The sequence below is a fragment of the Danio rerio genome, chromosome 18 (assembly GCF_049306965.1).
Source record: "Danio rerio strain Tuebingen ecotype United States chromosome 18, GRCz12tu, whole genome shotgun sequence".
Lineage (NCBI taxonomy): Eukaryota > Metazoa > Chordata > Actinopteri > Cypriniformes > Danionidae > Danio > Danio rerio.
Genome location: NC_133193.1, coordinates 7,641,867 through 7,665,571, shown reverse-complemented (window position 1 = coordinate 7,665,571; position 23,705 = coordinate 7,641,867). Strand labels below are relative to the sequence as shown.

The window sequence follows — 23,705 nt, the reverse complement described above, 5'->3', positions numbered from 1 at the left end:
GAGCTCTCTGTAAGCAGGTCTCTTTTAATGACAGGAGAGATGATGAGCATAATTTTTTTAACTATGTTCACCTTCTCAACCTTTATTACGTCTTAACCGTCTCATCCTTTATTTGATTCTGCAGTTCTTCCTGGAGAAGCGACAGAAAGCCACACTCTGAAGGCCATCTACTCATCTGTGTGTGTGTGTGTAAAAACCCTACGTTCTGTCCTGCATTATGGATGTTTGTTTGAGTACTCCTTCCGTATGAATTATTGAGGTGAAGTTCAGCCTCCTCTCTCAGGTTTCTACATGTCATTTTCTTTGGTTTTTATTTAATTAAAGCTGGTTTTAATAATACTGGATTATAGCTGTGCTTGTAATCCAAAGCATGAAGCAGACACACTCGCTCAGATTGCTTAAAACATCACACAGATTAGTTTATTTTGTCTGTACTAAAAGCTATGAATGTCAGAGATGTTTTAGTACATGTAATAATAATGATAAAATATCAAAAATACATTCATTTCCTTAATGGAACGTCTGTTGTCTCGCCATCAAATCTTGTGAATGAGCACGAGGAGTTCAAAATGTTCATCAAAAATTATTAAAGTCAACATACTGTAAAACAAGCAAAATGTGAGCTCTCATACTCTGAAACTGGGTAATATTAAACAATTGCATGTGCATTTAGATGAAATTAGGTCTTATTTTAAATAAAAGAGTAACATTTTACCAAAGTTTGTTAGTTATATTAGTAAACATGATTATTTTTAAGATCTAAAGTTGTATGTAATATTAAAGCATTATACAATTTTACATTTAGTAACCCTTTACAATAAGGTTGTATTAGTTTATGTATTTACTATCACTAACAAACAGTGAACAATACATTTATTACAGTATTTGTTCATGTTAGTTAACGAAAATACAGTTGTTCATTGTTAGTTCTTGTTAAGTGGGTGCATTAATGTTAACAAATAGGAATTCTTATTTTAATAATGCATTAGTAAACGTTAAACTATGATTAATAATTGCTGTAGACGTGTTGTTCATGTTATTAAATATATTAACTAATGAAACCTTATTGTAAAGTGTGACATTTGTAGGTTATCAAATGCTATAAAGATACTGCTATGAAAAAAGTTGAGTATTTGCTATTGATGCCTTTGATAAAAATGTTTAAGCAAATGACATTATTTTATTTGAAATATAGAAGAAATGTTATCAAACCTTTAAAGATTGTATAGATTAACATTTTACTGGAGTACATAAATAGCAAATACATAAATACTCAACTTTTTTCATAAAAAATATCAAATAAATCCAAAAACAACAAAAAAATTAAGCTTTTAAGTTTTTTTTTCTGTAGCTATATATTGCTCATTGTTATAGTTCACCCCAAAATCATTGTCACCCTTTACCTGTTTTGAACCTGATGATTTTTTATATTCTGTTGACCAGAAAAAAAAAGATATTTTGAAGAATGTTGGAAACCGGTAACCATTGACTTCCATAGAGCTCTATTTTAACAATCTAAGCGCAAAGTCTAAAGCGCAGGGCGCAAATGCATTAAGGGCGTGTTCCAATCCACTTTTGCTATTTTAAGGATGGAAAAATACGCTCTGGGCCGCTGCACATGGTCTAACAGGGTTGTGCTTATTCTCTTAATAAATTTTGGGTGTGTTTTGAGTATAAAGTGCATTAAATCAATCAGAGTCTCATCTCCCATTCCCTTTAAGAGTCAGTAGTGTCGCGCCATGGCGCATTTATTATATACAGTGCAAGTCAGAATTATTAGCCCCCTTCGAATTGTTTTCTTCTTTTTTAAATATTTTCTAAATGATGTTTAACAGAGCAAGGAAATTTTTACAGTATGTCTGATAATATTTTTTACTTTTTTAATTTGTTTTATTTCTGCTCGAATGAAAGCAGTTTTTGAATTTTTAAAAGCCATTTTAGGGACAAAATTATTAGCCCCTTTAAGCTATTTTTTTTCTTGATAATCTACAGAACAATCTACTGTATTTAATAACTTGCCTAATTACCCTAACCTGCCTAGTTAACCTAAGTAACCTAGTTAAACCTTTAAATGTCACTTTAAGCTGTATAGAAGTGTCTTGAAAAATATCTAGTCAAATATTTTTTACTGTCATCATGGCAAAGATAAAAAAAAATAGTTATTAGAGATGAGTTATTAAAACTATTGTGTTTAGAAATGTGTAAAAATCTTCTCCCAGTTAAACAGAAATTTGGAAAAAAAAAAACAAGCGGTCTAATCTTCAATCAACCGCTTTATTTTTTCTTTAATTTATATTTACTTTTTACTCCTTTACTTTCATAGAGTAAGAAAACAGTGGAAACTCACTCCACTAAAGACATCCATTAGTCTATATAAATAATTTTGTTTTGTTAAGTGCAAAGAAAACGAATAAATGAACAATAATAACAAAGTGTGGTCAAAACACCGAATTATATCCAAACACACGACCTATTCTTATGTACCATATGGTGATGCATACGTCTTCAAAACCCGAGACATGGACAAATCTAAATGTATTTTTATTAAAGGAAATATAAATATGTATATAATAAACAATACTGTTGATAATAATAAGATTATACAAATGCAGAAAAAAAAAAAAGAGTAGTTGGTCAATAGTGCAGTCTATTTCAGTTCCTCAAAATAGCAACACGCCAGCAATGCGCCTTAACACACCTCCCTTATAGACCAGCACACCCATGAGTCGACAAAGTTGCGCAAATGGATTTACTATTTAAACAACTATGTGCAAAACGTGAAAATTAGGGTTGAGCTGGTCTGAAAATAGCAACAAATCACACCAAACATGTCTTAGGCAGGGTGTCCGTGGTGTCTTAAAAAGTATTAAGTATTAAAAGTTAATAAATCATTTATAAGAAAATTAAGGCCCTTAAAAGGTATTAAAAAGTCTTAATCGCGTTTTTACGAGGTCTTACATTTTGTTTGTTGTCCAAAATGTTTGACTCCAAAAAAGCATAAAAATATTTATTTTCCTCCTGATATTAACAACAGCGTGCTCGAACCATGCGATTGGTTCGGGCCGGGGTACGTCCAGCCAAGCTCCTCCATCTGGGTGATGTCTTGTAATTTGCGACAAAAGCGGGAAGGTGATGTGACGCTGTAGTGAAACCATCAAGTAAAACGGACGCAAAATGGGAAAATGTAAGTTTGCGTACTCCTGGTTGGAGAAAGACGAGTTTAAACAGTGGCTGAAGCCTGTCGTTAAAAACAACCGCTTAATTTCCGAGCTCATCTGAGTTGTGTTGCATGGTCGGCTCCATTGATTTATTTAACTACAACTATTTATTAAGTTAAAGGTATAATACTGATTAGAACTTGAAGTGGTGATGAGGTCTTAAAAATAGTCTTGAGAATGTCTTTAAAAAGTCTTAAAAAGGTATTGAAATTATCGTTAGGATTCCTGCACATATTATTTTTCCTATCATGGAATTCAATGGTTACCAGTTTCCAATATTCTTCAGAACATCTCCTTTTGTGTTCATTTGGAACCACTTGAGGGAGAGTAAAAACTTGGTCTTCTATCCCTTTAATGCACAAACTCATTTGAACAAATTATTATATATAGAATTTTGGAAATAGTTACTAAAAGATAAACTTTTACAATCATTTACAGATAAATCGTGCATTAATTCTCATTATACAAATACAATACTATAAACTATAGTATAGTAAACTATAAACTATACAAAACAAATCTAGTAAATCCCAAAAAACTGAATTCATAAGCTCTCTTATTGTTCCCCACAGCTATATAATTCTCATTGTTAATTATCTAATTACATTTTTTTTTATAAACTATTACTTAAACATACATCTTAGGATCATTTAGACGTGAATCATGTCACAATTACCAGAAACATTTATTTTTAATTCCTCTTTACAGCAAAAAACAACCTGTATATTAAGTTCATTTCAATGTGCACATCCCTGATTATTAATAGCAGCCTGTACAGAGTGTTCATCTATTTGTAGCTATCTGATTACAGTTAATACGACTTGTATATTATGTTCATAGAGCATCCATCTGTAAATATTACCCATATTCTTCTAGAATTGCACTTATAACATATACCTGTGTCCTGCACTTGCTGCTATTACACTCCTGGTTAGACCTAAACTGCATTCTGTTGCCCTGTGCATTTGTAATGATAATAAAGTAGAATCTAATCTAACATATACACCAAAGAAGAATGGAAGTAGGATGAATTTAGATAACATGTTGACTTTAATAATATAACCCTTCAGACTTCTTATGACATATAAAACACGTCTTTACACTTTTGCTCATTCACTGACCTTCAGGACACAAAACCAGGAATAAAAGGTCTCGCAGATGTTCTTTTAGAGACCGTAGCCATATCTGCAGTCTTTGAGCCGGACACTTGGCTGTGGTTGTCCTCCATGCTTTATGCCTCCCAGTCGTCTTCATCGTCTGCTGCCGACTGCTGTGGTGCTGGCAGTGGAGGAATCACGTCTGACATCCTGGCGAAGGCACCGCCCGAGCTGGCAGGAGCTTCAGAAGAGTCTCCCTGACCCGCTGGACCCTTGCCTGAGATCCCTGTCAGATAATCATAAATATATATATATATATATATATATATATTTTTTTTTTTTTAAATGATGCTTCGGGTTGGATAAAAACTCTGAAAAATCAAACACACCTTTCCTGCGCATGGCCAGTTTATTGAAGAGGTCCGACATCAGGTCTCCACCACTGACTGTTGCCCCAACTGGAGGAAAATAATAATAATAATATTAAAATGGCTATTTGTGTGGACGGTAATGGGATTTAGAAGATGTGTTGACTTGTTCAGGGTGTCCATGGATAAAAGTAGAGGTCTTAAAGGTGCTTTCACACTTGGTTCGAATGTCTGGTCCGAACCCAAGTTCGATTGTCTCCCCTTGCCACTTTCATGGCTTCCGTCCATAACCGCCTACTACTCAGTAGGTACTGCATTTGAATTTAAACAAACTACTCGGCTCTGCATTTGAATTTAAACAAACTACTCGGCTCTGCATTTGAATTTAAACGAAGTACTCAGATATTAGTAAAGTGCGTTCTATACTGTATGAATGTGAAAAGTATGAATGGATTTCGGAAGTACTACATCCGCCATTTTGTCATGGTCACGTAATCTACCTGCGTCAGTTGCATCGCTTCACTCCTATTCATGAAATTCTGTTATGGGGATAGCAAGTGGCGCTCTGTATTTTGGTTTTGATGACAAAACCAACAGCTTCTGCAGACAGCACGTTATGTTCTGAACGTATACAATATTTTTTTTTGCGGCAGAATTTTTATTTTTTTAAATGTAAAACTGCTTTTATTCTAGCCAAAATAAAACAAATAAGACTTTCTCCAGAAGAAAAAATATTATCAGGAATACTGTGAAAATTTCCTTGCTCTGTTAAACATCATTTGGGAAATATTTAAAAAAGAAAAACAATAACAATTCTGACTGTATATATTCACCGATTATGGCTTGAGGGTGAGTTAATTATAGGGGTAATCTATAATTTATTTAAGAAAATAAAATAGCATGTTAAAAGAAAAATGGTTTTCCAACCACTACTTTTGTTATTTCTTGCAGCAAAGCACATATTTCAGGAGAAAAACAACCAGCAAAGTTTATTAAATTACATTCTCTCCCATCCTAAATGTGGCATTTACTCCTAAGTCCTAAATCATCATTAGTAATTACCTTTAACTAAGGCATGGCGACTTCAAGACCACATATATAAATACACTGATGATATATTAATGAAGAACTGGAAATATCAGAGCCTCCTCGAGTCTAGAGCCAGTCGATTTCAGAGCAAATGTCAAGCAGGTTTAAAAAGCCTAAATAGGGCAGATTTAATGAAAGTAAATTTCTGGTTTGACCTTTCCAAATACCACAGTGTTCTTCCGTATATCAGCAATACTGAAACAATGAATTGCTCTTGTTTTGAAAATGTATGTTCTTGTACTCCTAATATGAAACATTACAGAGTGCATCATTTACATACTGTATGCCAGATGGTAGCTATTCAATTGCTAGTCAGCCCCTACAGTAATTGGAGAGTTCCTGAGATCAAACAAAAACGAAAGACTGTACAAGATTTAGATGCACTTCTGTTCAGCATTTATATGCTACCTCTCAGGCAAATTCTACAAAAACTTGGTATTATCATTGCTATGCTGACGATACACAGATTTACATCAGTAAAACTCCTAATCTATCTGCCTCACTATCGACACTTAATGCCTGTTTGGTAGACATTAAAGCCTGGATGCAACAAAATCTTAAATTAAATAGTTCCAAGCCTGACATTTTAGTCATTGGCACACCCTCTTCTGTTAATAGATGTGGTAATCTTACGTTAACAGTTGATGGGTCTCTTTTAACTTGTTCTATGCAGGTATGAAATCTATGCAGGTATCGTACTTTTTGAACCTCATTTTAAACAGTTAACAAAAAGCTAATTTGATCTCTTCGGGAACATTGCCCGCATCCCTCCTCTTCTCTCTACACCAGATGCTGAAAGGCTTGTTCATGCTTATATTACGTCTCATTTAGATTTTTTGGAACTCTTTATATGGGGGTTGCCAGCCAATTCACTCAAGATTTTACAAAATGTTCAAAACTCAGCCGCACGTGTGTTAACTTAAACCTCATCTCGGTCTCACATTACCCCTGTACTCCAACAGTTACACTGGTTGCACGTTAAGTCACGCATCATTTAGATACGTTTCGAGGAGAGCCGTCAAAAAATCTGTAAATTATTATAAAATAGAAATTATAATTATTATATTACATACAGTTGAAGTCAAAATTATTATTTTTCTTTTTCAAATATTTCCTAAATGATGTTTAATGTTTGATGAGTGAATTGCTCAAGTTGGAAAATCTGAACTTCAGCAGACTTTAGAGCCACTGTAACCAATCAGGAGCTTGCTCTTATGTGGGTGTGATTATGACGTTGCACCTGAGGGGAAATCCGCCTGCCGACACCATACAACAGCTCATCCAACTGGGCTTGCATCAGTCTGAAGCACCGCTGAAAGCTTCCATCATTCAGGTATAGTTTCTGGAGGATTTAATGAACTCACAGAGTGCACTTCAGAAAAGATCTAGCGGACTCAAGACAGGGCGCCGAATTAATCTACGATGTTTTTCAGCCTTCCTAAAGCACAGCTAATCTTGACTATGCTTGCAATTTATGGCCTGTTTCCACTGAGTGGTACGGTACGGTACGCTTTTATGGCGGTTTCCACAGTCAAAAGGCGTACCAAACTGTACCATACTACTTTTTCAGCACCCTTTGGAAAGGGTACCAAACACGAGAAAGAGTACCAAAAGGTGGAGCTAGACGCGCAGCTAAACGCTATTGGTTTACAGAGATACGTCACGAGCTCACAAAACAAGCCAGAATGAAAACAAAGGAACCGCCATGTTTTAAATACACAGCCGAGATAACTTTTTACAGCGTAAATATATATACATATAATAACGAGCCATGGTTGACCCGAGCTCAAACAAGCCTTTTCGTCGTCTTGATGAACAGCCACAAAGCCAAGAAGAAGAGCAGACGTAGCCTGTGCCCCGTAGTTTTAAACGTGCCAGTCTGCAGTGCGAGCGGTTTCACTTTCTAGCTTGCGCTCGCAGCGCGTCTACATTCGGAATAACGAAATTCTTGAGCTGATGATAATAACGTAAACTTGATTATTGACATACTTTTGAAACCCGATCCTGTCAGAAACTGTCAAACGCGAGAGTGACGAGCGAAAAAACAAAGGAGAAGCCAGAAAAAAAATCACATTATTTTTTCAGCAAACGTGAACAAACTGCCATGTTTAACTATTATCATCACATTTTGCACTATTATGAACTCGGAATGATGGAATTACTCTATAACAAGAGGTTACATGTGCTGCTGAAGATTACAGACACAGATGAGAGGTCTGCTCTAACTCTGGGCTATATTTCGTGTTGTTTTTGAACCTAAATAAGGACTATGTCTGCTGTGTGGAGTGTTTCTATATATATATATATATATATTTATATATATATATATATATATATATATATATATATATATATATATATATATTTATATATATATATTTATATATATATATATATATAAAAAACATATCAGAGACTGTAACGGGCTGTACGTGTTCAAATATGTTGCATTTCATTTATTTATTTTATAGAATTGCAGACGTTACAGTAGGCTATTTCGCACTGTCATTGATCTGCAGATATAATCAACTCATGTTCATAGAAAAGTTAGTAATAAACATTTATACAGTAGTATTTATGTGTGTAAAGCATCTGTTTTGTGAGAAGTGCTTCTCACATTATATGTGAACGACCCGTACAGCTTTACTGTAGACATTTTCTCTGGCGAAAATGACTGACACTTTTTGTCGTACACCATGGCCACTAAAAGAGTATCGTTGGTACCCTTTTAGCAGAGGACACGCAAGCCTGATAAAGGTGACCTGTACCAATTGGTACTGTACCACTCAGTGAAAACAAGCCATTAGCAACGAAACTAGAGTTACTCACCAGGCATATAGATGACCCGCCCATGACGCGAATCCATGTCTATTGTGAAGTGAATTTGACATGCAAATGAAGCGAATAAACAAAATGTTCACATGCCTATTTGCATGCAAACAGCATGCTTTATTTGTGCATGCAGCATCTGGTTGCAACTAATTTTTTTCCACGGTATTTCCTATAATATTTTTTCTTCTGGAGAAAGTCTTAATTGTTTTATTTCGGCAAGAATAAAAGCAGTTTTAAATTTTTTAAAACCATTTTTAGGTCATTATTAGCCCACTTAAGCAACATTTTTATTGCCTACAGAGCAAACCACTATTATTACAATGACTTGCCTAATTACACTAACTTGCCTAATTATCCTAGTTAAGCCTTTAAATGTCCCTGTAAGCTGCTTGTACTTTGCAAGTGTCTTGAAAAATATCTAGTAAAATAAAATTTACTGTCATCATGATGAAGATAAAATAAATCAGTTATAAGAGATGAGTTATTAACACTATTCTGTTTATAAATGTGTTAATAAATCTTCTCACCATTAAACAGAATTTGAGGGAAAAATATAGAGGGGGGTTAATAACTCTGACTTCAACTTTATATATATAAAAAAAAGTCCCAGCAAAATCCTGATGGCACTAGCTATTTATTTCCCTCATGGTTGCCCTGGCAAACACTGCTAACAAGTTTCCTCCTCTAATAACAGTTGAGCTAATGTTAACACCCTGTAATTGGCTGTGTTTGACAGCATGCGTGGTCTGTTTTATTGAGTGTAAGCACTGGTTGTCTGACCTTGCTCTTGTTCCTTCTGTTTCTTCTTCTCCATCTTGCGCTCCTTTACATTGCGGAGGTTTGCTTTGCCGATACCGCCAGCATTTCGGATTGACTCTAAAAGACTGGCTCGCCCATTCGATGGTTGTACGACCTCAGATGGAGCTCCTTTTACCGTACCTGAAACACACACAAAAGAAAATACCTGTATATATAAAAAGAATAATAAAATAAATAAAGGTTTCCCAAAGGACTTTATACCACACTTATTAAAAAAAGCAAATGCCAGAAAATTCATTAATAAATTAAAAATTAAATAAAATAATATAATAAAGATTCCTGGAGGACTTTTTACCACACTTTTAAAAAAAGTAATTGCCAGAAATATTGTATTATTGAATTCAAAATAAAATAATAAAATAAATTAAGATTTCCTTAAGGGCGTTATACCACATTTTAATCATGTAAATGCCAGAAAAAATATTATTAAATTCTTTATTAAATTAAATAATACAATAAATAAAGGTTCCTAAAGAACTTTATACCAGATCTTTTAAAATGTAAATGCAAGAAAAAAAGGTATTAATACATTTTAAATAAAGGTTTCCTGAAGGATTTTTTTATCACACTATTAAAAAGTATAAATGTTAGAAAAAATATTATCAAATAAAAAATAAAATAAAACAAAACGAATAAAGATTTCCTAAAGCACTTAATACCACTTTTTAAAATCTAAATGCCAGAAAATTAAACAATAAAACAAATAAAGGTTTCCAAAAGGACTTTATATCATTTAAAAAATGTAAATACCAGAAATTAATAAATAATAAAAATAAAATAAAATAAATAAAGGTTTCTTAAAAGTCTTATACCACATTTTATTTTAATGTGAATGCCAGAAAAAAATGGTTTTCTGAAGGACTTTATACCACATTTAAACAATGTAAATGCCAGAAAAAATTCATTATTAAAATTAAAAAATAAAATAATAAAGGTGTCCTAAAGGACCTTATATCAATTTTCAAAAAAGGAAATGCCAGAAAAAAATGTAATTAAAAATAAAATAATATAATAAATAAAGGTTTCCTAAAGGATTTTAAAACACATTTTTTAAAACGTAAATGCCAGAAAATGTTTTTTTTATTAAATTAAAATTAAAAATAAAATAAATTACCGTTTCCTAAAGGAGTATATAACACTCTTTAAAAACGTAAATGCCAGTAAAAAAAAGTAATTAAACATATAATAAATAAAGGTTTTTCTAAATAATTTTATATCACATTTTAAATATAAATGCCAGAATTTGTTTTTTTATAAAAGTAAAATAAAATAATAAAATTATTAAAGGTTCCTGAAGGACTTTATACCACAATTTTTAAAAACGTAAATGCTAGAAAAATTTTAATTTTTCTAAATTAAAAATATAATAAATAAAGGTTTCCTGAAGGAATTTAAACCAATTTTTAAAAATTGTAAATGTATTAACTAAAAAAATTATTAAATAAAAGATTTTATTATGTATTATTAAATTCAAAATAATGCTTTATTTAGCAAGCATGCATTAAATCAATTAAAGACGACAGTAAAATATATTTTGGCAGCTGAAAATTCAGATTGGATGTCAAGAATGAATGGCTTTTCAATGAATATTAAGATATTATATTAAGAAAATAGTTAAGATAATATTTCACTACTACAATATCCATAAAAACACACAAACAACTGCAAATGTAAAAGAAAAGAAAAAGTAGTAAACCAATTGTAATCTGGAATGCTAATACTTCATTAGCATCCGAGCCGGTTTGCTGCAAGCAGTAATGAAAAGTAATTAAGTACCACTAATATCTGAAGTTACATAAAATGTTACCTGTGGGCGGGGCTGGGCTTGATGCATCAGTGTTGTCTGCTGTCATAGGTGGAGGTGGGGGTGGAGGGGGCGGAGCTGCAGATGTTCCAGGAGGCGGGACTGGCACATGGGTTGGTTCCGGTGGAGGAGGGGGTGGGGGAGGAGGAGGGGGTGGAGCCTCCAGTTTAAACTGAGAGTCTAAAAAACAAAATACAAATTAGAATTAAATTATTATGCTGTTTTTTGTTTCTTTTATTTTAAAAATGGCATAATTATAAATTCATATAAACAAAAAAATATACTTTGCTGTTCGTTCAAACTAATATAAAAGGAGTTGAAACAACAAAATTCTTACGTTTTTTTGGGGGGACAACTTAATATATTTATGTTAATTTCACTAAATCGATATGTGTTGGGATAATATGAAACAGCAGTTTTTACAGTGTTTTACATATATATGTTTATATTTGTAAAATCAAAATCATATTACAGTTTTTCACATAAATTTACAATAATAAAATTGTATATAATTACTTTTATTATTACTACAATTTAATATATTATACATTGATTTAATATTATTTGTAATTTATATATTTTAGAAAATGTTTTTGAAAAAACTAATATAAAATAAACATCAGTAGATATAAATGATACAATTTTTATTTAGCAAAATAATATTGTTTATATTGCATTATGCTTTTAATTATACTAATTACAATAATATATTCATTTAAAATGACTAAATTATATAATTTTCAAAGAACATTTTTACATATTATAATTAAAATAATAATAACATTTTATTTAATAATATTGAATTGTATATGATTTACAATTACATATTTTATAAGCAGAAATTAAAGCATACACAGTAGGGGAAAATCTTGATGGTTCTGTGGGTCTCGTCTATCAAATCTGATCTTTAATTTGTATTTTCTATTGGATTCAGATCAGGTGATTGGCTGGGCCATTCTACAGCTAGATTTTCTTTCTCTGAAAGCATTTGAGAGTTTCTTTGGATCATTGTCTTGTTGAAATGTCCACTCTGGTTTCATCCTCATAATCCTGCTAATGTAGATGCTGGACTGAAGCAGCTGATGAAGGGCAGAGGGTTGCTGAAGAACTACTGAGAGATTTCAGCTGCTGTCTGGGCTTTCACTGCCTTTCTACACCTCCCTTTTTTCATGTGTTTAACTTTTTTCATGTGCCATTTTATTTTATTGCACATAACTAATTAGTTGTGTTTTCTTTGCAAAGTTCCAAGTCAAAAGCACCTTCAGAAATATGTTTTCTGAGAAAAATAGTGACGTATTCAATACTTATTTCCTCCACTGTATATATACAAACACCTTTACAATTTGAATAATATCAGTGTTTCATTATATGTTGAAGAATTATTATACATTACAAAAATTGTGTATGATAACATAATTCATAATTAAATCACATAACGGCAGATTAAATAATGAAAAATTGTGTTTAGTCATAATAAACCCACCGGATCCGCTAGATTCATCATGGTCCGTGCCAAAGGATGGAAGTTCAGGGATGCTGTTGCTGGCAGGAACGGATGGAGCGAAACCCGGGCCGAGGTCAGCGCTGTACATCAGGTCATCAGCGATGCCCGGCAGGTCTGGCAGGTAAGACGGCACATCAATCTCCGGCACCTGCCCCAGATCTGGCACATAGAAATAATTCTCCGCCGTCTAAGGGAATGAAACATGACAGAAGTCAGAGAAGCTTGATTCCTTTTTTCCAGTGCCTGATGGGTTATGTGTATAGCTTAAATATGTTTAAACTACACTGTTTAGTATAAGTATAGTTAGATTACCGCTCCGGGGTGTGCTAGTTTTGTACAGGTTTAAAAAAAGTGTAAAAAGAGACAGTTCACAAAAAATAATAATTCGTCATAATTTATTCAATCTTGTTTCAAACAAGTTTCTTTTTGCTACTGAACACAAAGGAAGATATTTTGAAAAATGTTGGAAACCTAAACTTTTCTGAAAAGCTGTAACTATTGAAAAACGAATGAAAAACTGAACACAAAAGAAGATATTTTGAAAAATGTTGGAAACCTACACTTTTCTGAAAAGCTGTTACTATTGAAAAACAATGAAAAAAACTGAACACAAAAGAAGATATTTTGAAAAATGTTGGAAACCTACACTTTTCTGAAAAGCTGTAACTATTGAAAAACAATGAAAAAAACTGAACACAAAAGAAGATATTTTGAAAAATGTTGGAAACCTACACTTTTCTGAAAAGCTGTATCTATTGAAAAATGAATGAAAAACTGAACACAAAAGAAGATATTTTGAAAAATGTTGGAAACCTAAACATTTCTGAAAAGCTGTAACTATTGAAAAACAATGAAAAAAACTGAACACAAAAGAAGATATTTTGAAAAATGTTGGAAACCTACACTTTTCTGAAAAGCTGTATCTATTGAAAAATGAATGAAAAACTGAACACAAAAGAAGATATTTTGAAAAATGTTGGAAACCTAAACATTTCTGAAAAGCTGTAACTATTAAAAAATGAATGAAAAACTGAACACAAAAGAAGATATTTTGAAAAATGTTGGAAACCTAAACATTTCTGAAAAGCTGTAACCACTGAAAAACAATGAAAAAAACTGAACACAAAAGAAGATATTTTGAAAAATGTTGGAAACCTACACTTTTCTGAAAAGCTGTAACCACTGAAAAACAATGAAAAAAACTGAACACAAAAGAAGATATTTTGAAAAATGTTGGAAACCTACACTTTTCTGAAAAGCTGTAACCACTGAAAAACAATGAAAAAAACTGAACACAAAAGAAGATATTTTGAAAAATGTTGGAAACCTAAACATTTCTGAAAAGCTGTAACTATTGGAAAAAACAATGAAAAACTGAACACAAAAGAAGATATTTTGAAAAATGTTGGAAACCTACACTTTTCTGAAAAGCTGTATCTATTGAAAAATGAATGAAAAACTGAACACAAAAGAAGATATTTTGAAAAATGTTGGAAACCTACACTTTTCTGAAAAGCTGTATCTATTGAAAAATGAATGAAAAACTGAACACAAAAGAAGATATTTTGAAAAATGTTGGAAACCTACACTTTTCTGAAAAGCTGTATCTATTGAAAAATGAATGAAAAACTGAACACAAAAGAAGATATTTTGAAAAATGTTGGAAACCTAAACATTTCTGAAAAGCTGTAACCACTGAAAAACAATGAAAAAAACTGAACACAAAAGAAGATATTTTGAAAAATGTTGGAAATATTGAGTTAATTTAAATTTGAGTGAGAACACCAGACTGAACAGCCCACCTGTCTCTCTAGCTGCTCTCTCTTGGTGATGGACAGAGGTGCATCAAACGGTTTATCCTCTTTCTCGGTCTCCAGCGTGGTGTGTGTTTTCGTCACAGCGCCCGCCAGAGGGTCAAGAAACACATATTTCTTGTAGCTGCAAACATACACACAGAGTGCTGATTATATGAGCATTAATAAGGCTGTTCAGTCAGCATGTGTGTAGGTGTGTTTGTACTCACAGGTTCTCGGTTGTGTTGAACAGCAGTAAAGAGCTGACCGAGTTGACATTTCTCGGCAAACTTCCCAAACCCTCTTCTGTCTCATCCTCGGAGCGCTTCTTAGTGTTCACACACACCGGCAAATACATCAACTTCTCCTATGAATAAGAAGATGGAATCAACACGAGAAGCTGTACTGTAATCAACGCACATTTATGAAAAAAAAAAAAAAACAAGCATTTTGTGGAATTGGGGGACATTTTCTTTTTAAAATTTCATTTTGACATTTTAGAGTGTCACAGTGGCGCAATGGGTAGCACAATCGCCTCACAGCAAGAAGCTCGCTATTTCGAGTACTAAGAAACATCCATACACTCTCACATTCACTTACATACATACACTATGGCCAATTTAGGTTATTAAATTCACCTACAGTGCATGTCTTTGGACTTTGGGGGAAACTGGAGCACCTGGAGGAAACCCACGCCAACACAGGAAAAACATGCAAACTCCACACAGAAATGCCAAATGACCCAGCCGGGACTCAAACCAGAGACAAACTAGGTGACAGTGCTAACCACTGAGCCATTGTGTTGCCCCTTCCAAGTACTTCCTTAAACAAATTAATACACACACCCTTGAGTTAAAAACCTGTTCACCTGCTGGGCCTTGTCATCCAGTGGGCGGAGTTTGCTCTGGACTTTAATGCGAGGTCTCTTTTGGGAGGCGGGATCAACTGCACCGGTGAAGATGGAGGAATAATCCTGGAGTTTTTCTGGAGCGGGGTACTTGGCACTGGAGAACACCTACATAACAACAACAAAAACATCAGTGTTGTGAAGCAATTATTAAATAATTAGCCATTTAGTTTATGCTTTAATGTCATGTGACAGTGTATTTATTGTTGTAAAAAAACTTGTAAAGCCAGCGATGCTGAGATCATGGGCTTTGTTTTGAGTAAAAGCGGGACAAAATTATTATTATTATTTTTTTTATTACACACACACACACACACACACACACAAACACAAACACACACACACACACACAAACACAAACACACACACACACACACACACACACACACACACAAACACACACTTTCTTTTGAGACAAAAGAAGATTGTAAACTGGTAACCATTGACTTCCATAGTATTTTTTTTTTTTTCTATGGAAGTCAATGGTTAGTCAATGTAGGGTCATACCAATTTTCACACACACAAGGTTGGAAAACAGTAGCCACTGACTTCCATAGTAAAAAAAAAAACCCTATGGAAGTCAAGGGTTACCGGTTTCCAACATTCTTCAAATCATCTTCTTTTGTGTCTTAGAAGAAACTCTAACAGGTTTGGTAAAAGTGTAGGATCATGCCAATTTTCACACACACAAGGTTGGTAAACTGTAGCCACTGCCCTCCATAAATAAAAGATACCATGGAAGTCAATGGTTACCGGTTTCCAACAATCTTCAAATTATCTTTTTTTTGCGTCTTAAAAGAAACTCTAACAGGTTTGGAAAAAGTGTAGGATCATGCCAATTTTCACACACAAGAGGTTGGATAACGGTAGCCATTGATTTCCATAGTAAAAAAATAAAAATAAAAGATACTATGTAAGTTAATGGTTACCGGTTTCCAACATTTTTAAAATGCTCTTCCTTTGGGTCTCAAAATAAACTAACAGGTTTGGAAAAAGCATAGGATCGTGCCAATTTTCACACACAAGGTTGGAAAACGGTAGCCGTTGACTTCCATAGTAAAAAAATATACGAATTAAAAAATACTATTGGAGTCAATGGTTACCGGTTTCCAACATGCTCCAAATTATCTTCCTTTGTGTCTTAAAAGAAACTCAAACAAGTTTGGAAAAAGTGTAGAATCATGCCAATTTTCATTTTTGGGAGAACTATCTCTTTAATGCTAATCTTTTGTTATTCAGGCAAATATGAGCCAGACGATTCTTGATACTTGAATCATTAGTTTGTGCCCTTCAGCACCACACATTCACTGGCTCCAGACGTCTGCAGCAGAATGCGTTTCTCCTCAACACTGTCAGATTGTTGTGCGTGAATCTCGGGTTTCACCTTCGTGGCTTTCTTGCTTCCTTTGATCTTCTGGACTCTGGCCTGAGCGAGTTTGATACGGTCTGTGACGGACTGAAGGTGCGCACGGTTCTTCTCCACGCTCTCAGACACCCTATCAAAGCCAAAAGCATGTCAGAAACACCTCTGCACATCCACAGCACAACTTCAGTCTGAAATACAGTTCTTATGGGGATGATTCCATAGGGAACTGTATTTGATTAAATTATAATAAACCAGCTACAAGCATCCATCAATACAATTTATAAAATTTTTACACAATTTAAATCAACAATGTTTTATCATTTCATGAGTCTAACATTATTCAGGAAATTGTATAATAAAAATAATTCAATAAATTAATTAATTATATATACATTATTAAATTTACAAAAAGTACAATTTCTCATCCCTGAGTGCTTTTAAAATCATTTAAAGACCACAAAAACACATGGAAAATGTGATAAACATATATAATATATAAACTCAACATTTCATAGCCTGCCATTTGACTATTACTTATGATCAGATTGCGATATCGACGCTAAAATAATATATTGCGCATCAGTTTATTGTAGAAAGCTGGCATGACAGTGATGTTTTATTATTTACTGATACAGTGGGTGACACTAAAATGAGCATTACCGCCATTCCCTGTACTGTCGGCGCTCTAAATGAGTAAGAACGTATTTTTTAGGTATGACTGCAGTTTGTGACTATGCGGCCAGGGGGCACAAGAGGACGAGATACGAACAGATAGAAATAGCCCATACAGTATACAGTAGCTGTAAATACTCTGCTACTTATAAATGTAGATGAAACAATGAAACAAAGCATTATAATCCCTTTATTAATCATCAAGCTGAACTGCCGCTCTAGGCAGAGGACGATCACGCCGCCCTCAACCCCAATGTGAAAACGAAAGTGACCGGTTATGAAAATGAAGTGAGGTGTTGCGGACCTCTACTCTGCCGCCCTATGCGCGGATATAACTGAGAATGCGCGGGTGTTGAGGGAGGGAGGGAGGGATGTGTCGCGGACACCGCGCTCTCTATTCTGCCGCCCTATGCGCAAATACATATGTTGCATTTATTTATGTATTTTATATAATTACAGACGTTACAGTAGGCTATTTCACATCATTAATCTGCAGTTATAATCAAATTATGTTCATAGGAAAGTTAGAAATAAACATTTATACAGAAGTTTTTATGTTTGTAAAGCATCTGTTTTGTAAGAAGTGCTTCTCATAGGATATGTTAACGTACAGCTTTTTCTCAAGCGAAAATGACGATGACTGAAACTTTCTGTTGTACACCTGGTACCCTTTTAGCAGTGGAAACGCAAGCCTGATAGAGGTGACCTGTACTGTATCAGTCAGTTGAAACGGGCCAATAGAGTATCGTCTTATCTAGTATTGTGAAAGCTGAAAATCTGTGGTTAAAGCGCCACCTAGTGGTCAAAAGCTGCAGGCGCACCTACCTCCTCCACGGCGGTGGCAAGAACGGCGGCAGAGGGAACATAATGACGTGGTGACATCTGTATATCATAGCGGAGGAGGCACTAATTGTGACTGTCCAGAATACCCCAAGTTATATGAGGTATCTTCATGTCCTTATCATAGCATATTGTTTTTTTTATTTACTATGGTTACTATACTGTGGTTATTACATCACGTTCATAATATCGCATAACATGGACCTCGCACTGCGCTTTTTTAAAACCTATTCCTGAGCGCCGCATCAAGCGTTTTTAGAAGCAAAAACACATTCAGTGTGAATGACCCTTAACATGTTTGACAATAAATAGCCTAATTTAGTCTTCAGACAATTGGTTTTGTGAGGAACCACACTGCAAACACAACATTCATTTATTTTCCTTCAGCTTAGTCCCTTATTTATCAGGGGTTGCCACAGCGGAATGAACCGCCAACTATTCCAGCATATGTTTTACACATCGGATGCCCTTTCAGCTGCAACCCAGTACGGGGAAACATCCATACACTCTCATTTACTCGTACACTACGTCCAATTTAGTTTACCCAATTCACTTATAGTGCATGTCTTTGGACTGTAGGGGGAAACTGAGGCACCTGGAGGAAACTCAACACAGGGAGAACATGCAAACTCCACACTGAAATGCCAACTGACCCGGCCAGGACTTGAATCAGCAACCTTCTTGCTGTGAGGTGACAGTGCTAACCACTGAGCCACTGGACTCAACAATCGGAAATATTCTTAAAAGGCACACTAAAAGCTTAAATAATAAATAATTAAAATCGCAGTATTGCGAAGTGCCCATGATAGCAACATCAAGCATGTGTTTATCCTCACAACACATTTTATTATTGCATATCAGCACACGTCTTGTGTACAATCCTATCATCACTACTGAGTGAGTGTGCTTTTCTGTAGCCCATGGCGCTACACGCTGTCTGAAAAGACCCTCCATTATAAAAGGGGAAAAAGATGACAGAAGAATGACTAAAAGAGAAGGGGGAAGGAGAGGCTTAATGGAGCTGACCTAGAAACGCACTGCTTCACCACACACACACACTCACAAATATGTTCCCTGGACCCCTGTGCGCCATGTTGTCATGGTAACGCTGTGGATGGTTTTCTAGCCTGTTCATCTACAATTAGCATATTTGAGCAGTCACCACCTCACAACTGCATCTCAAACAAAACACACACCTTTCATTGTTGTTATGACATGGTCCAATCATAAGACTTCTATAAATAGCCTGGAGCAACAATGAGGCTGATCTGAGGCGGTGTGAGGGGTTTTGGGTTAGTTGACGGAGCTGCCATTTACTTTACAGAACTAGAAGCTTCATCTTATGTTTGTTGATCATGTATTTGTTTGTTGTTGGCCTTGCTTACAAACATAAAATGATTATATGCATTATATTCTTAAATGGTGAACCTACTGATTTTAAAAAATCAGGTGCGATGGGTAAAAAATATGTTGAAAATGACAATAATCTGTTTCTGTTGAAATTTCAAGAATGATTCGTGAAGCAAATAAATAAATAAAAATAAATTTTAAAATAATTAAAAATAATAATAGTTATTAAATTAAAAAAAAAAAGATATTATAATATGAATATTATTAATAAAATAAAAATAAAATTAGACAATTAATACATTTTAGACGTGCTGTATACATTATTAAAATGAACTAACAATTGTCATTGTAACATTAGCATTTATTTTTAATAATAATGAATTAAAACCCATAATATTTTAAACCCTTTCATGTTCACCAAGGATGCATTCACTGTAGGGCTGCATTCACTGTAGGGCTGCACAATATGATCGTTCGCAGTAGACACATCGTGAGTATACGCAGGGTTGAGTCTGGATTATAATTGATCATTTAACAAGTGTTTTTTTTTAGGCCCGTTACTGTGTGAGGGTTTTAAAAGCATTCAGGCATAAGAAATTGTACCAACTTTGACAAATTAGTAACAATTAATTATACTATGCTGTATTATTTTTAATTTCATTATCCAATGTCTATACACCTTAATACAGTTCGATTACACAGAAAACTATAAAATGCTGTTTATTTAATTTGAATCTTTTTTTATTTAGTTTATCGGTGCTTGTATATTGTTTAATATATTTTATGGACTCCTCTAAATAATCATCCAAATCAATCTAAAATAATACATTCGTTCCAAACTGTTTTTCAACTCATTTAGTGAAATTGTATTCCTATCAAAATATATCTTGCAGAATAAATAAATATATTGCATTATTTCATAGGCCTATTTTACTGTATGATCAATACAGAAATACATAATATTACAGCTTAAATTAACTTTGTTCTATTTTAATAAATCTTAAAATGAAATTTATTCCTGTGAGGTCAAAGCTGATTTTTCAGCATCATCACTCCAGTATTCAGTGTTACATGATTCATTATTATTAATGTTAAAAACAGCTGTGCTGCTTAATTATTTTGGAAACTAGAATACCTTTTTAACCACTTTTAAACGAAGTTTCAAAACAGCATTTGTTTGAAACTGCACTCTTTTGTAACATAAATGTCTTTTCTGCTGGTTTTAAAATATTTTATGTGCATAAAAAAAAACTTTTATTAACTTTGAACTTATTTCAAAAAGTGTACATAATCTGTATAAATTAATAAAAATACAAATAAATACAAATGAATGAATTATATATCCTAAACATATTTTCTTGTGAACATGCTTTAATTCATAACATAAAAATAAAAATGTTAATGCATTTTATCAACATATTGAACAAATTGAAGCAAGGGAAACATTTTTTTAGGTATGATTTTGCTGAATAAACTTAAAAATAGCACTTTTAGTGTTCGCGTGAGCTGCCATAATGTACTGCAAACTTTATTTCATAACTTGAAAATAAAAAGTTGCATTTTTTCTATGTGTGCTAAAACATTTTTTTTTTTAACTGTCCAATTTTTGGGGAGATGGTGCCACTGAAAATGTTAGCATTGCAAACGAGAACAGAAACAAATCATATTAAAAATATATTTCAGAAAATCAAGAACTTTTTAGGTAAGATTCTGATGAGTAAAACAGTTAAAAAGAGCACTTTTACAATGTTTGCATGAACTGCCATATTGTTGTCCTTGTAGATGCTTGAACCTGCACTGCAAAAAACAGCACTCTTTACTAAAAATGAGTGTGCCAGAAAGAGTTACCTAGTAAAGATGTCTGTTGATATCATCTCTAGGTACTGTAAGGCATCAGTAATTTGATGCACAGCCTCTTCTCTCCTCAGGTCCGGCTGGATGAGAGGAACAGAGTACACCTGTCCCTCCAGGTAACGCTTCTGTGTCATCCTAAACACACAAACGCAGACAAGTGAATCATTTAATCTGAAAAATGTTTCCCTATATTAAGCCTAAAGCATTAAAAGAAAGCTTTAAAATGAAATTAAGATGCATTTCTACACTGTTTGCAACCCAAATGCTACTACTGAGGTAAAGTTGGTTTTATATTCACACATTCAGACTTTTTCCTTAATAACTGAATCATTCAATCTGTGAAAGAACGCATCTATCCTAAGCTTAAAGTATTAAACAAAGTATTAAAATAAAATTAAAAAGCATTTCTACACTGTTTGCATCCTAAATGCTATTACTGAGGTAAAGTTGGTTTCATATACAGACTCGCGTTAATAGAACCATACAATCTGTGAAAAAGTATTAAAACAAAGTATTAAACTCATTTCGACACTCTTTGAAACCAAAACACTATTCTTGAGCTAAAGTTGGTTTTATATTTGCATAATATTCAGACTCTCTCCTCAATAACTGAATCATACAATCTGTGAAAAAGTGTCTTTATACTATGCTTAACGTATTAAAAATAAATTAAAAACACATTACTACACTGTTTTGAAACCGAAAATCTATTACTGAGGTAAAGTCGGTTTTAAATTCTCACATTTAAACTTTCTCCTTAAAAATAGAGTCATACAATCTGTGAATGTGTCGTTATACTGTACAAAGTATTCAAATGCATTACTACATTTTTTGCATCCTAAATACGATTACTGAGGTAACGTTGTTTTTATATTCACACATTTAGACTTTCTCCTTAATAACCGAATCATTTAGTCTGTGAAAATGTGTCCCTATACTAAGTATTTAAACGAAGTATTAAAATCAAATTAAACCACATTTTTAATAGAGGTAAAGTTGGTTTATATTCGCACATTCAGACGTTCCCCTTTAATAATTTCATAAAAGTAATACTTGCAAACTTTAAATAGCGAAAGCATATTAGCTGCCAATGACTATCAAAGTGCAACATTGTTCACAGTCAAATAAACAGTGTTAATGTTGTTTTCAAGTCATACTTGCATGCTAATTCCGATCTAATATTCAAAGTAACATGGTAAACAATATACAGAGTTTTAAATTAACAAATGTGCGAATATAAAAGCAATTTTACCTCTATACATTTCTACACTGTTTGCAACCCAGATAGTTTTACTGAGGTAAAGTTGGTTTTATATTTGTAGATTCAGACTTTCTCCTTAATAACTAAATCATACAATCTATGAAAAGGTGTCCCTATACTATGCTTAAACTACTAAATCAAAGTATTAAAGTGAAATTAAAGCATTACTACACTTTTTGCAACCCAAATACTACCACAGAGGTACAGCTGGTTTAATATTATCAAATTCAGACTTTCTCCTTAATAATATAGTTTCAGAAAAGTATTATCTTTGCTAATTATAAATAGGGGAATCGCAGATACACGTGTCACACATCTGAATCCAATCTATAATATCTGATCTAATACAGAAACACAAACACTAATTCAGAAACTAAACCGAGAGGCTTTACCAAATGACAGTCACATGATAAGTCAACATATTCTTGGATAAAGGTGTATAAACAGTGTTTTGTTGTGTATAGCAAAACATACTCCTTAAAACAGTGTATAATAATAATAATATAACAGCTATATTAAAACATCAGCTGATTTCGACACTGATCTGCATCACGCGACCATCCGGTGTAAAACAAAACAAAACACAGCGACCAGACATTGACGGAGGATTTTAAGACATCAGTTTTCATATTGCTGGCTATAAAATAACAGTAAGTAGACGGTGATACTCTACCTGACCATTTAAGTGCAAAATGCATCAACGTTCGGGTTCGCGAAAGCGCTCGGCACTGTCTTTCAAGATGAAAACTTCCGCACAGACGTAGCACGTGACTTCTGACGTTGGCGCGTAACTGGAGAGACGTCAAATAATACAACACCAACACACAAATCATATTTGCTATAATTCTGTCTGTTGTAAACCCAAAATTACATTTAAAAGGTGTTGGGCTGAATGATAAAACATGTACTAAAAACATATTCGTATTATTTT

At 33.5% G+C, this 23,705-nt stretch overlaps 2 protein-coding genes across 4 annotated transcripts in view; one reads left to right on the top strand and one right to left on the bottom strand.

Moving 5' to 3' along the window:
- The window catches only part of ddx11 (DEAD/H (Asp-Glu-Ala-Asp/His) box helicase 11), a 32,036-nt gene extending 30,975 nt beyond the window's left edge, over positions 1 to 1,061 (top strand). Inside the window, 1 exon segment of one of the 2 annotated variants that reach the window (NM_001007319.1) lies at positions 125 to 1,061. In NM_001007319.1, the coding sequence (NP_001007320.1) occupies positions 125 to 160 (36 nt within the window). In that variant the 3' untranslated portion in view covers positions 161 to 1,061. 2 annotated transcript variants of the gene reach the window in all.
- wash1 (WAS protein family homolog 1) lies at positions 390 to 23,539 on the bottom strand. 2 transcript variants are annotated; one of them, XM_073929122.1, is made up of 11 exons: positions 22,417 to 23,534; positions 21,508 to 22,335; positions 16,816 to 16,927; positions 15,393 to 15,539; positions 14,755 to 14,891; positions 14,534 to 14,669; positions 12,711 to 12,918; positions 11,231 to 11,407; positions 9,385 to 9,543; positions 4,705 to 4,773; positions 390 to 4,601 (listed from the first exon to the last, which is right to left on the bottom strand). In XM_073929122.1, the coding sequence occupies exons 2-11, from the start codon at positions 21,645 to 21,647 to the stop codon at positions 4,450 to 4,452; spliced, it is 1,437 nt and encodes a 478-aa protein (XP_073785223.1). In that variant the 5' UTR covers positions 21,648 to 22,335; positions 22,417 to 23,534; the 3' UTR covers positions 390 to 4,449.
- Positions 23,540 to 23,705: the final 166 nt, after the last annotated feature.